The sequence below is a fragment of the Mus caroli genome, unplaced genomic scaffold (assembly GCF_978045245.1).
Source record: "Mus caroli unplaced genomic scaffold, Mus_caroli_1 scaffold_5, whole genome shotgun sequence".
In the NCBI taxonomy this organism is placed as follows: domain Eukaryota; kingdom Metazoa; phylum Chordata; class Mammalia; order Rodentia; family Muridae; genus Mus; species Mus caroli.
The window spans coordinates 90,732,150-90,744,566 of NW_028227260.1; the positions used below are offsets into that span (position 1 = coordinate 90,732,150).

At 39.9% G+C, this 12,417-nt stretch overlaps 1 protein-coding gene across 1 annotated transcript; it reads right to left on the reverse strand.

Moving 5' to 3' along the window:
* Window positions 1–2,904: 2,904 nt before the first annotated feature.
* On the reverse strand, window positions 2,905–4,475 carry LOC110287189 (putative protein FAM47D). The gene has a single exon (XM_021153839.2). The coding sequence runs from the start codon at window positions 4,430–4,432 to the stop codon at window positions 3,143–3,145; it is 1,290 nt and encodes a 429-aa protein (XP_021009498.1). The 5' UTR covers window positions 4,433–4,475; the 3' UTR covers window positions 2,905–3,142.
* Window positions 4,476–12,417: the final 7,942 nt, after the last annotated feature.

Genomic DNA, 12,417 nt, shown 5'->3' on the forward strand with positions numbered 1-12,417 from the left:
GCATTTGACAAAGTCCAACACCCATTCTTGATAAAAGTCTTGGAAAGATCAGGAATTCAAGGCCCATACCTAAACATGATAAAAAGCAATCTACAGCAAACCAGTAGCCAACATCAAGCTTAATGGTGAGAAGCTGGAAGCAATCCCACTAAAATCAGGGGCTAGACAAGTCTGCCCACTTTCTCCCTACCTATTCAACATAGTATTCAAAGGCCTAGCCAGAGCAATTCAACAACAAAAGGAGATCAAGGGGATACAAATTGGAAAGGAAGTAGTTAAAATATCACCATGTGCAGAAGATATGATAGTATATATAAGTAACCCTAAAAATTCCACCAGAGAACTCCTAAACCTGATAAACATCTTCAGTGAAAATTAACTCAAACAAGTCAATGGACTTTCTCTACACAATGATAAACAGGCTGAGAGAGAAATTAGGGAAACAACACCCGTCACAATAGTGACAAATATTATAAATTTCTTGGCATGACTCTAAGGAAGTGAAAGATCTGTGTGATGAGAACTTCAAGTCTCTGAAGAAAGAAAGAGAACTTCAAGTCTCTGAAGAAAGAAATCAAAGATCTCAGAAGATGGAAAGATCTCCCATACTCATGGATTGGCAGGATCAATATAGTAAAAACGGCTATCTTGCCAAAAGCAATCTACAGATTCAATGCAATCCCCATCAAAACTCCAACTCAATTCTTCAACGAATTAGAAAGGGCAATCTGCAAATTCATCCAGAATAACAAAAAACTTAGGATAGGAAAAACTCTTCTCAATGATAAAAGAACCTCTGGGGAATTCACCATGCCTGACCTAAAGCTATACTACAGAGCAAGAGCAATAGTGATAAAAACTGCATGGTACTGGTATAGCAACAGACAAGTAGACCAATGGAATAGAATCATAGATGCAGAAATGTACCCACATATTTATGGTCACTTGATCTTTGATAAGGGAGCTAAAACCATCCAGTGGAAGAAAGACAGCATTTTCAACAAATGGTGCTGGCACATCTCGTGGTTATCATGTAGAAGAATGTGAATTGATCCATTCCTATCTCCTTGTACTAAGGTCAAATCTAAGTGGATCATGGAACTCCACATAAAACCAGAGACACTCAAACTTATAGAGGAGAAAATGGGGGGAAAGCCTCTAAGATAAGGGCACAAGGGAAAAATTCCTGAATAGAACAGCAATGTCTGGTGCTATAAGATAGAGAATTGACAAATAGGACCTCATAAAATTGCAAACCTTCTGTAAGGCAAAAGACACCATCAATAAGATAAAAAGGCCACCAACAGATTAGGAAAGGATCTTTACCTATCCTAAATCAGATAGGGGATTAATATCCAATATATATAAACAACTCAAGAAGGTGGACTCCATAAAAACAAATAACCCCATTAAAAAATGGGGCTCAGAGCTAAACAAAGAATTCTCACCTGTGGAATAGCAAATGGCTGAGAAGCACCTGGAAACACATTCACCATCCTTAATCATCACGGAAATGCAAATCAAAGCAACCCAAGATTCTACCTCACACCAGTCAGAATGGCTAAGATCAAAAACTCAGGTGACAGCAGATGCTGGCAAAGATGTGGAGAAAGAGGAACACTCCTCCATTGTTGGTGGGATTGCAAGCTTGTACTACCACTCTGGAAATCAGTCTGGCGATTCCTCAGAAAATTGGACATAGTACTTCTGGAAGATCCTGCAATACCTCTCCTGGGCATATATCCAGAAGATATTCCAACTGGTAAGGAGGACACATGATCTTATTTATAATAGCCAGAAGCTGGAAAGAACCCAGATGTCCCTCAACAGAGGAATGGATACAGAAAATGTGGTACATTTACACAATGGAGTACTACTCAGCTATTAAAATGTGGTACATTTACACAATGGAGTACTACTCAGCTATTAAAAGGAATGAATTTATGAAATTCCTAGGCAAATGGATGGACCTGGAGGGCATCATCCTTAGTGAGGTAACCCAATCACAAAAGAACTCACATGATATGTACTCACTGATAAGTGGATATTAGCCCAGAAACTTAGAATAGCCAAGATACAAGATACAGTCTGCAAAAACATGAAACTCAAGATGACAGAAGACCAAAATGTGGACACTTTGCCCCTTCTTAGAATTGGGAACAAACCACCCATGGAAGGAATTACAGAGAGAAAGTTTGGAGCTGAGACAAAAGGATGGGCCATGTAGAGACTGCTGCACCCAGGAATCCATCCCATAATCAGCCTCCAAAAGCTGACACCATTGCGTACACTAGCAAGATTTGCTGAAAGGACCCAGATATAGCTGTCTCTTGTGAGACTATGCCGGGGCCTAGCAAACATGGAAGTGGATGCTCACAGTCAGCTATTGGATGGATCACAGGGCCCCCAATGGATTTGCTAGAGAAAGTACCCAAGGAGCTAAAGGGGTCTGCAACTCTATAGGTGGAACATCAATATGAACTAACCAGTACCCCCCAAAGCTCGTGTTCCTAGCTGCATATGTATCAGAAGATGGTCTAGTCGGGCATCATTGGAAAGAGAGGCCCATCTGTCTTGCAAACTTTATATGCCTCAGTACAGGGGAACGCCAGGGCCAAGAAGTGGGTATGGGTGGGTAGGTGATTGCAGGGAGGTGTATGGGGGACTTTGGGGGAAGCATTTGAAATGTAAATGAATATAATATCTAATAAAAAATAATCACCATCATTATTTTTAAAATTGCCATTGAGCTATAGCTATGAAAGTTTTCTCATCTTTTATATAAACAATTACATTATTTTCAGATTTATCTTGTGTTGAAATCAATGACACTGAATCTAACATTAGTAATTCAGATTTTTATTAATTTTTATATTCTTATAAGTAACTGGTGTGACCTCCACATTCTCAATAGTAAATAAATTTGATAACTGTATATATGAATGTTGATCTTGAAGTTGATAAGGTATTTATGCAGGCACAGAAGTTCATTTGAGCTCATTGAGAAATGTTTGTAAACATTACATCTAACATTATAGATGGATATTGTCCAAAAAGGTGGTCACATTTAGTGATATCTTCATCATATATATCCCGTTCAATATTTGAAATGAGAGTAAAGTCAAGCAAAATCGAAAACCAGCTAGTCATTTTCATCATCATAATCTTCATCCTTTTGCTGCATGATCAATTCATGTGCTTTGAGTACTCTTGGTATTGGAGTGTTGACAGTGTCATAATTCCATCCTTTCCTCATAAACAACTTCTCAAGGATGGCCGGCATACTGTAGCCTTTGCTTAGGATAAAATCCTTAAAGGCAATTGTTCCATAAAGATCTTCAATGATGTCTGGTTTACCGTACTTTCCACCTTCAAGTTCAAATAACTCTTCAGGGTCCATCAAAGGCTCATCATTTACTAGCTTTTTCCACAGATATGGCTTCAGGTACCATGCTCCATATCTAATCTTATCCCTGTTGGACTTGTAAGGATCAAATGGTTTTCGGAGTTTCCTTTCAAAGTTTGCCTCCTGTATGGAGAATCTGATCTCTTTCACTTTGCTGAGCCTCCTGCAGAATCTGAGATCAGGAGGAAGCAGGCTGACTTTCTTGATGGCAGAATCAGTATAGACTGGTTTGCACTCATAGCCAATGTCAAATTGCTTCATCATGAAATGTTCATCAATGCCCAAGTCTCCATATGAGTTAGCCCATGCACAGAAGTCATAGACTCCTTTGGGTACGTGCTTGTAATAAAGAGACTCCTTGGCGGGGTTCTTTTTGCGGGGCTTTTTTTCTTGAAGCACACCGTATTTACGTGACCCAGGAAACCTGTGAGGTTCTGGTTCTTCTTTTTCAGGGGATTCTTCAGCCACACTAGGCAGATGAACAGAATGAATATATTTTCTTCTGGCCTCACAGTGATCCAGTTTAACCTCCAACTTCTGGTCAGTGTCAAGAGCTTCTAGCACATTTTCTAAGAGCTCAATATCGCTAGGAATTCCATCCTCCAGGGGCCAGAAAACCAAAGGATGCTTCAGGTTTGCTTCTGTTCTCTCCACAAAGGCCTTGCGAGCTTGCTGGGCCAATGACAGAGAGGAAAACAGGTTTAAGTCCTGGCACTGTTTTTTCTGACTCTTTCTGGAGCCATGGTGGACTTCATGAGAAATTGTGGGGAAAAAACCGTCTTTGGGACCACGAATGATCATACCTTCACTAGGTGGACAGCCCTTCCTGAAATCATCCAGCCCTTCCTTCACAAACACCCAGCGTCGGCCATCCAGAGAGGTAGGGAACTTAAGTTGTTCCTGTTTGTGTTTCGCAAAACACTTAGAAGGCAACCTGTCCTTGAACCAGGGCTTGCAGGTCATTCCCAGAGGCATTGGCTGAAGTACCTGCCGGGGGCGATTCCATGGCAGCCACTGCTCTCCCATGGTACCTCTAGATCTGAGGCAATTGTCACAGCCTTAAAAGCTTGTTTTCATAGGGCTGCTCAGGTTGCTAAGAGGACCACGTGGCTAAAATTCCAATAGAATGGGCAAAACCAAGTGTTCGCCCACCCCTGCCACCCCTTCATTGGCTCCTTCTATTCTGTTGGCCAAAAACTAAATTTACTTCATTGCTCCACTGGACTAGGTGTAGAATTTTCAGGTGTTTTCTTCTTGGACTACTTCACAGAGTGCCTCTGAATATTGTATTCACTTCTTTGTATACACATACTTTTCATTTCTATTTGTCTTGGTATTATTTTGTTGTTTTTAGTGTATGTCTGTCACAATGTTTTCCTTCTCTGATTTTTTTCCAGCTATTTTATGGTTTTCATGCTGTCATGAGTGACATGGAGAATAAAATTTAAGAAAGCATGTACTCTACTACATGCTTACTGATGATGAATCTGTCCTTTTCTGAAGAGCAGAGCATTGCCTCTTTATGTAGATCAGCCTGACTCAAACTCATTCTTCCTGATGCCTTTTGGCTGGATTTTTATTTTGTTTTGATTGAGCTTTGTTATGGTGTTTCTTTTTTTTTTTTCCATTTGAGAAGTTTTGCTGTGTGGTAGTCATGCCACTTACTCTGTAGATCATGCCAGCATGAAACTCTTCCTCAAGAAGACTGATTATAGGTGTGTACTACCACACCTGGCCTTTACTTGTTTTTTTGTTAGATATTCTCTCTTTATAAAAAAATTATTAAAGTCATAAAAATTCTACAGCAATACATTGTTGTTTTTTTTTTCTACCAGTGCTTTGTAAAGTCAAATGTACTTTTTTCACACTTACAATATTTTGGTTCTATTGTCATTTTATTTTATGTTTATCAGTATATAATGTGTGTACCTGGTGTCTGTGGAGTCAAGAAGAAGGTGTCAGATCTCCTAGGACTGTAGTTACAAATGGTTGTGAATTGGCATATGGGTACTGGAAAAACCTAGGTCCTCTGGAAAGGCAGCCACTGTTTTAAACCAAACCCTGAGCCATCTCCCCAAGTCCCTCATTTACCATATTTTGGATGAAAAGTTCAATGCAACTCTGGCTTATGATCTTTGTATACAACTGTGTCATATTTCCTCTGTAAGAATAGTCTTAGAAGCCTTGTATGGATGCAAGATATTGTTGCCTGTTACCTGTTTAGGTGGTGCTTTTCCCAAACCTAGTTTCTATCTATCTATCTATCTATCTATCTATCTATCTATCTATCTATCTATCTATCTATCTATCTATCTGTTTGCTTATTTTCATGCCCCTGGTCCCTCCCTCACATAGTGTCTCCTGTATCCCCCTCCTCTGAGAGGGTGAGCCTCATCCTCTTCTTTGAGGGGGTGGCCCCATGGGTATTGTCCCACTCTGGCACATGAAGTGTCTGCCAGATTAGGTGCATCTTCTCTCACTGAGACCAGACAAGACAGCCATGGAGACTGAGCTCCATATGCCAGTGGCCTTGTTCTATTTCATACACATGTTCTTTGGTTGGTGGCTCAGTATCTAAGAGTTTACGGAGCTCAAGTTAGTTGACTCTGTTGGTCTTCATGTGGTGTTCCTATGCCCTTCTTGGCCTTCAATCCTTCCCCTAACTCTTCCATAATTGTCCCTGACCTCTGTCCAATGCTTGGCTGTGGGTATCTGCATCTGTTTAAGCATGCTGCTGGGTAGAGCCTCTCAAAGAACAGTTTTTCTCGGCTCCTGAGTATCAATAATTAAGTCAGGGACTGGTACTTGCCCATGTGATGGGTGTCGAGTTGGGCTGGTTATTGGTTGGTCTTTCCTACAGTCTCTGCTATATTCCGCATATCTTTTAGACAGGACAGATTTGGGGTTGAAAGATTTGTTTGTGTCCTTATCCTTCCACTGGGGGTTCTGCCTGACTATAGAAGGTGGCCTCTTTGGGTTCCATGTACCCACCGTTAGGCATCTTGTCTAAAGTCACCCACATTGACTCCTGGGAGCCTCCCCTATCTCAGGTCTCTAGAATTTCCTAGAGATTCTCCTGCTATTCCCAACAGCTGCATATTTTCATTCAAACTCCAGGCCCTATGGCCCTCTCTCCTGTCTCCCCCCAAACCTGATCTTGCCCCTCTTTCCTCTTCCCACTCCCCATCCTCTTTCCCACGTACTTCCCTTCCTCCCATGATTATTTTGTTCCCCCTTCTAAGTGGGATTGAATCATCCTAACTTACTCCTTCCTTCTTGTTTAACTTCTTTAGACTGTAGGGTATTCCATACTTTAAGATCATGGGTATTCCATACTTCATGACTAATATGTATTTATCAGTGAGTACATACTATGCATGCCCTTTTGGGTCTTGCTTATCTCACTCAGGATATATTATAGTTCTATCCATTTGTCTGCAAAATTTATGATGTCTTTGTTTTAAATAGTGGAATAGTATTCTATTGTGCAAATGAGCCACATTTTCTGTATCCATTCTTTGGTTCAGGTAACTCTGTTTCTAGCTTCTAACTACTATAAATAAGGCTGCTATGAACATAGTGGAGCACATGTCCTTGTGATATGGTAGAACATCTTTTGGGTGTATAACCAGGAGTGGTAAAGCTGTGTCTTCTTGTAGAAGTATTTCAAATTTTCCAAGAAATTGCTAGATTGATTTTCAGAATACAAGTCTGCACTCCACCAGGAATGTAGTAGTGTTCCCTTTTCTCCAAATAATACCCAGCATGTGCCGCCCCTTGAGGTTTTGCTCTTAGCCATTCTGATTGGTATAAGGTGGAATCTCAGGGTTATTTGCATTTCCCAGGAGACTATGGAAGTTCAGCATTTCTTCAAGTGCTTCTCTGCCATTCAAGATTCCTCTCTTGAGAGTTCTATGTTTAGCTCTGTACCCCATTTTTAATTGGGTTATTTGGTTTGTTGAACATAAACTTTTTGAGTTCTTTATATATTTCAGATATTATTCCTCAGTCAGATGGAGGGTTAGTGAAGATTTTCCCCAATCTATAGACTGCCATTTCCTCCTGTTGATAATGTTCTTTGCCTTATAGAAGCTTTTCAGATCATGAGGTCTCATTTGTCAATTGTTTATCTTAGAGCCTGAGGCACTGGTGTTCTGTTCAAGAAATTTCCTTCTGTGCCAATGCATTAAAGGTTATTTCCCATTTTCTCTTCAATTAAATTTAGTGTATCCAGATTTATACTGAGGTATTTGTTACACTTGGACTTGATTTTTGTGGAGGATGATAAATATGGATCTATCTTCATTTTTCTACATGCAGACATGGAGTTAGACCAGAACCATTTGTTGAAGATTCTTCCTTTTTCTATTGTATGGTTTTAGCTTCTTTGTCAAAAATCATTTGCCCATAGGTGTGTGGGTTTATTTCTCAGTCTTCAATTCTATTCTATTGATCAATCAGTCTGTCTTTATACCAGTACCATGTGGCTTTTATGATTATTGCTCTGAAGAACAGCTTGTAGTCAGGGATAGTGATTCCTCAAGAGGTTCTTTTATTGTAAAGGATTGTTTGGGCTATCCTGGGTTTTTTGTTTTTCTATATGAAATTGAGAATTGCTCTTTTAAGATCTGGAAAACATATATAGGAATAGCATTAAATCTGTAGATTACTTTTTCTAAGATGGTCATTTTCATTATGTCATTCCTACAAATCTATGAACATGGGAAATCTTTCCATCTTCTGATATCTTTATCAATTTCTTCCTTCAGAGACTTGAAGTTCTTATAAATAAAGGTCTTCCATTTACTTGGTTAGAGTTATACCCAGATATTTTATATTACTTGTGGCTATTGTAAATGGTGTGTCCCCATAATTTCTTTCTCTGCTCATTTATCATTTTATAAAGGAGGGCTATGCTGTGGGGTGCCCTGGTGCTGTTTGTAGTCTGATGTTCATTCTGCTTGCTCAAAAGGGCCTGCCCCAACAAAAAGTGGATCGCATACTCAAATGACTTCATGTGAACCTTTTCCCTATTTTAATTGGTTAAATAAAGGGTAGAGCCTGTGATTAGGCAGTGGAAGGGAAAGATGGGGCTGGAGATTTTAGAAAGTAGGGGAAGAAAGGGAAGGAAAGAGGATGTAGACAGAGGAAGAGGAGGTGGAAGGAAGATGGAGCAGAACTATGTGGCTCAGAGAAGCCACAAGTAGCAAGGGATCTCATAGCTGGAAAATAGATTAGTGTAGAGTCCAATCTAATGTGTCCAATATAGGTGTGAGGCTTATAAATATTGTAACTGAGGTGTGCTTTTGCATGGAATTATTGGGGTTGGAGATTTACTACAACAAGGCTACTGATTTTTTTTTTTTTTAGTTTATTTTCTATCCAGGCACTTTGTTTCTCAGTGGGAATACTTCCTAGTAGAATTCTGGGGATTGCTTATGTATACAATCATATTATGTGGGAATAGCAATACCTTGACTTCTTCTTTTCCAATTTGTATCCCCTTGATTTTCTTTTGTTGCCTTATTGCTATAGCTAGAACTTCAAGTACTATATTGAATGGATAGGGAGAAAGTTTGCACCCTTTTCTTGTCCCTGATTTTAGTTGGATTGATTCAAGTTTCTCTTCACTGTATTGTTTTTATTGCATTTACATATATGCTTTCAATGCCTGATCTCTCCAAAACTTTAACATGAAGTATTGGATTTTGTCAAAGGCTTTTTCAGAATCTAATGAGATGGATGTGTGAGTTTTTTTTTTTCTTTCACTTTGGTTATATGGTGGTTTACATTGACAAATTTTCATATGTTGGACCATCCTTGAATCCCTGGGATGAATCCTGCTTCATCATGTTGAATGATGTTTTTCATGAGTATTTGAATTCAGTTTGTGAGAATTTTATTGAGTGTTTTTGTGTTGAAGTTCATAGTGAAATGGATTGGAAGTTCTATTTCTTTGTTGGGTGTTTGTGTGTGTTTAAGTATGAGGGTAACTGTAGCCTCATAGAATGGATTAGATAGTATTTCTTCTGTTTCTGTTTTCTGGAATAGTTTGAGGAGTATTTGTATAAGCTCTTCATTGAAGGTCAGGTAGAATTCTGTCATCTGATTCTGCAGTTTTTTTGTTTGTCTGTTTTGTTTTTGTTTTTTGTTTGTTTGTTTGTTTGAGAGACTTTTAGTGACTACTTCTAGTTCCTTAGTGGTTTTGGGAAAGTTTAGATTGTTTAAATGATCTTTATTTAACTTCAGTATGCTGTGTCTGCCTAGAAATTGATCCATATCAAATAGATTTCCAAGTTTTGTGGAATACAGGCTTCTGAAATAAGTCCTAATGATTTTTTTTAATTTCCTCAGTTTCTATTGTTATGTATCCCTTTTTATCTCCAATTTTGTTAATTTGGATACTGCCTCTGCCTTTTGTTTAGCTAATTGGTGGTCTATCTTATTTTCTAAAACAAATACTAGGTCTTGGTTTTGTTTATTCTTTGCTTCTAATTGGTTAATTTATGTCTTTAGTTTGATTATTTCCTGCTGTCTACTCCTCTTCAATGTGAGTGCTTCTCTTCACTTTAGAGCATTCAGGTATGCTGTTTAGTTGCTTTTAAGATCTTTAAATTTTCTTTATGAAGACACTTGGTGCTCTGAATTTTTCTCTTAACACAATAGGGGGAGGTGCTATTTCCCTAATTGGTTCTTGATTTGGTCTATAAAGAAGATGGAAGCTAATTGTTGGGCAAAGGGTAAAGATAGGACTTCCAGGTTTCAGGAGGAGGAAGAGCAGACACAGGGGGAGAAAAGGGAGGTCTTACAGCCAGGCACTGGAATAAGAAGGACTCACAACCATGTAAGGTCTTGGAGCAGCCAAAACGGGTGGCCTCCACCACCAGCAGAGGATGGCTGATATAGGCTAGCAGATAAGGTAAGCGAAAGAGATTTCTGTGCCCAGCAATTGTGTTATCTGTCTAGTTCTAAAAGAATAAAGCTGTCTGGAGTATTTCTCATCCATGGACAAAGTCAGGGCAATAGCTGGAAGTTTAGTGAAACTAGTTGGGAGGAACAACAAAAAAAAAGTCAACAGGGAAACTGTGGAGTGTGGACAATAGCTCCCAATTCCCGGTTTGGTTCTATCCTGGGCTAAGCCTAATGGAACAAAGGAAACCAGGAGAGGTTGGAGACTAGGCCAAGCTCCTGGGAAGGATGTAGTATGACTTTTAAAATTGCATGCAACATAACACTGCTTTTATTGTGTTTTATGAGTTTCAGTATGTTGCACCTTCATTTTCATTGAATTCTAGAAAGTCTTTAATTTCTTTATTTCTTCCCTGACCCAGTAGTCCTTATATTCTCTTGGTCTTATATGTCTGAAGTTCCTGTTCTCTTTTCTAGGATTTTCATTGCCAGGGTTGCCTCCATTTCATTTCCCTTGTTGCTTCTATTTCCATTTTTAACTCTTGGGCCTTTTTATTAACATCTTTCTCCTGCTTGATTGTATTTTCCTGTATTTCATTAAGGGATTTGTTTCCTCTTAAGGGTTTCTACCTCTTTGATTGTGGTTTTCTGTATTTAATTAAGGGAATTATTTCTAGCCTCTTTAAAGGACTCTATCATCTTCATCATATGGAATTTAAGGTCACAGTCTTGCTCTTCAGGTGTGTTAGGATATCCAGATCTGGCTGTAGTAGGTGAACAACTGGATTCTGATGGTGCCATACAGTATTGGCTTCTGTTGATTATGTCCTTGTACTTGCCTTTTGCCATCTGGTTGTCTCTGGTATTGGCTGGCCTGGGTGTCCTAAGTTGGAGCAGGCCTTTAGAAAGGAATATGGAGCTGTGTATGTGTGGTTAGATCCATCTTCAAGTGATACAGTCACCAGCAAGGAGATCTGTGGGGCATGGTGTACTGATCCTCTACTGCTGCAGGTGGTACAAACTCTGGAGTCTCAGCAGGCAGGGGAGGGAGGATTTGGTCAAGGGACTATCTCATCTGTGTGCTGTGTGTTGTCTTCCTGAGAAGCAAGTGGAACTGTGGAGTGGAGTCATGTGCACTAATCAGCAACTGCTGCAAGTGCAGGATAACACACACTTTTGATCTGGGTACTCAAGAGATAGCTGAAGGAGAATCTCTGTGAATTCAAGGTCAGGCTGGGCTTCATAGGAAGCTCTAGGACTACATAGAGAGGGACTGACTCAAAAGAAAAGAAAAGAAAAGAAAAGAAAAGAAGAGAAGAGAAGAGAAGAGAAGAGAAGAGAAGAGAAGAGAAGAGAAGAGAAGAGAAGAGGGGAGACAAGGGGAGGGGAGGGGAGACAAGGGGAGGGGAGGGGAGACGAGGGGAGGGGAGGGGAGACGAGGGGAGGGGAGGGGAGGGGAGGGGAGAGGGGAGGGGAGGGGAGGGGAGGGGAGGGGAGGGGAGGGGAGGGGAGGGGAGGGGAGGGGAGGGGAGGGGAGGGGAGGGGAGGGGAGGGGAGGAGAGGAGAAGAAGAGAAGAGAAGAGAAGAGAAGAGAAGAGAAGAGAAGAGAAGAGAAGAGAAGAGAAGAGAAGAGAAGAGAAGAGAAGAGAAGAGAAAGAGAAGAGAAATATGGTTAGCTAAAGATATTGAATTTATGCTTTCTTATATCCTCCCAAGTTCCTGACCCCTCAAAGCAAAATAAGTGCACATGTACTGCCTATAGATGGCAATATAAAACTTGTGGTTTTTGTTTTGCAGAGACCATGAACCTAAAAACCTTGCTTAGTTAATTCAGTGGGTCATGTTCTCCTAGTGTCCTCAATCCCTCTGGCTCTTAAAATCCTTCCTTCTCCCTCATCTGGAGGGTTCTGCTACTGCTCACATTAGCAGATAGAGGAAGCCTCTCTAATAATGATTGGGCCAGGCACCAATCTGAGTATAGCAGTCTATAATAAAAATAATTCCATTTATTTTATTTATTTATGTTTTTTTATTTATTTATTTTGGGGGAAGGTTGGTGGTATTTGGTTCTATCCTAAATCTATGGGGCCATTAAGTTTGAG

Bases quoted from the DNA above. Each gene is read 5' to 3' on its own strand.
- LOC110287189 (XM_021153839.2), bottom strand. From the start codon at position 4,432: ATGGGAGAGCAGTGGCTGCCATGGAATCGCCCCCGGCAGGTACTTCAG.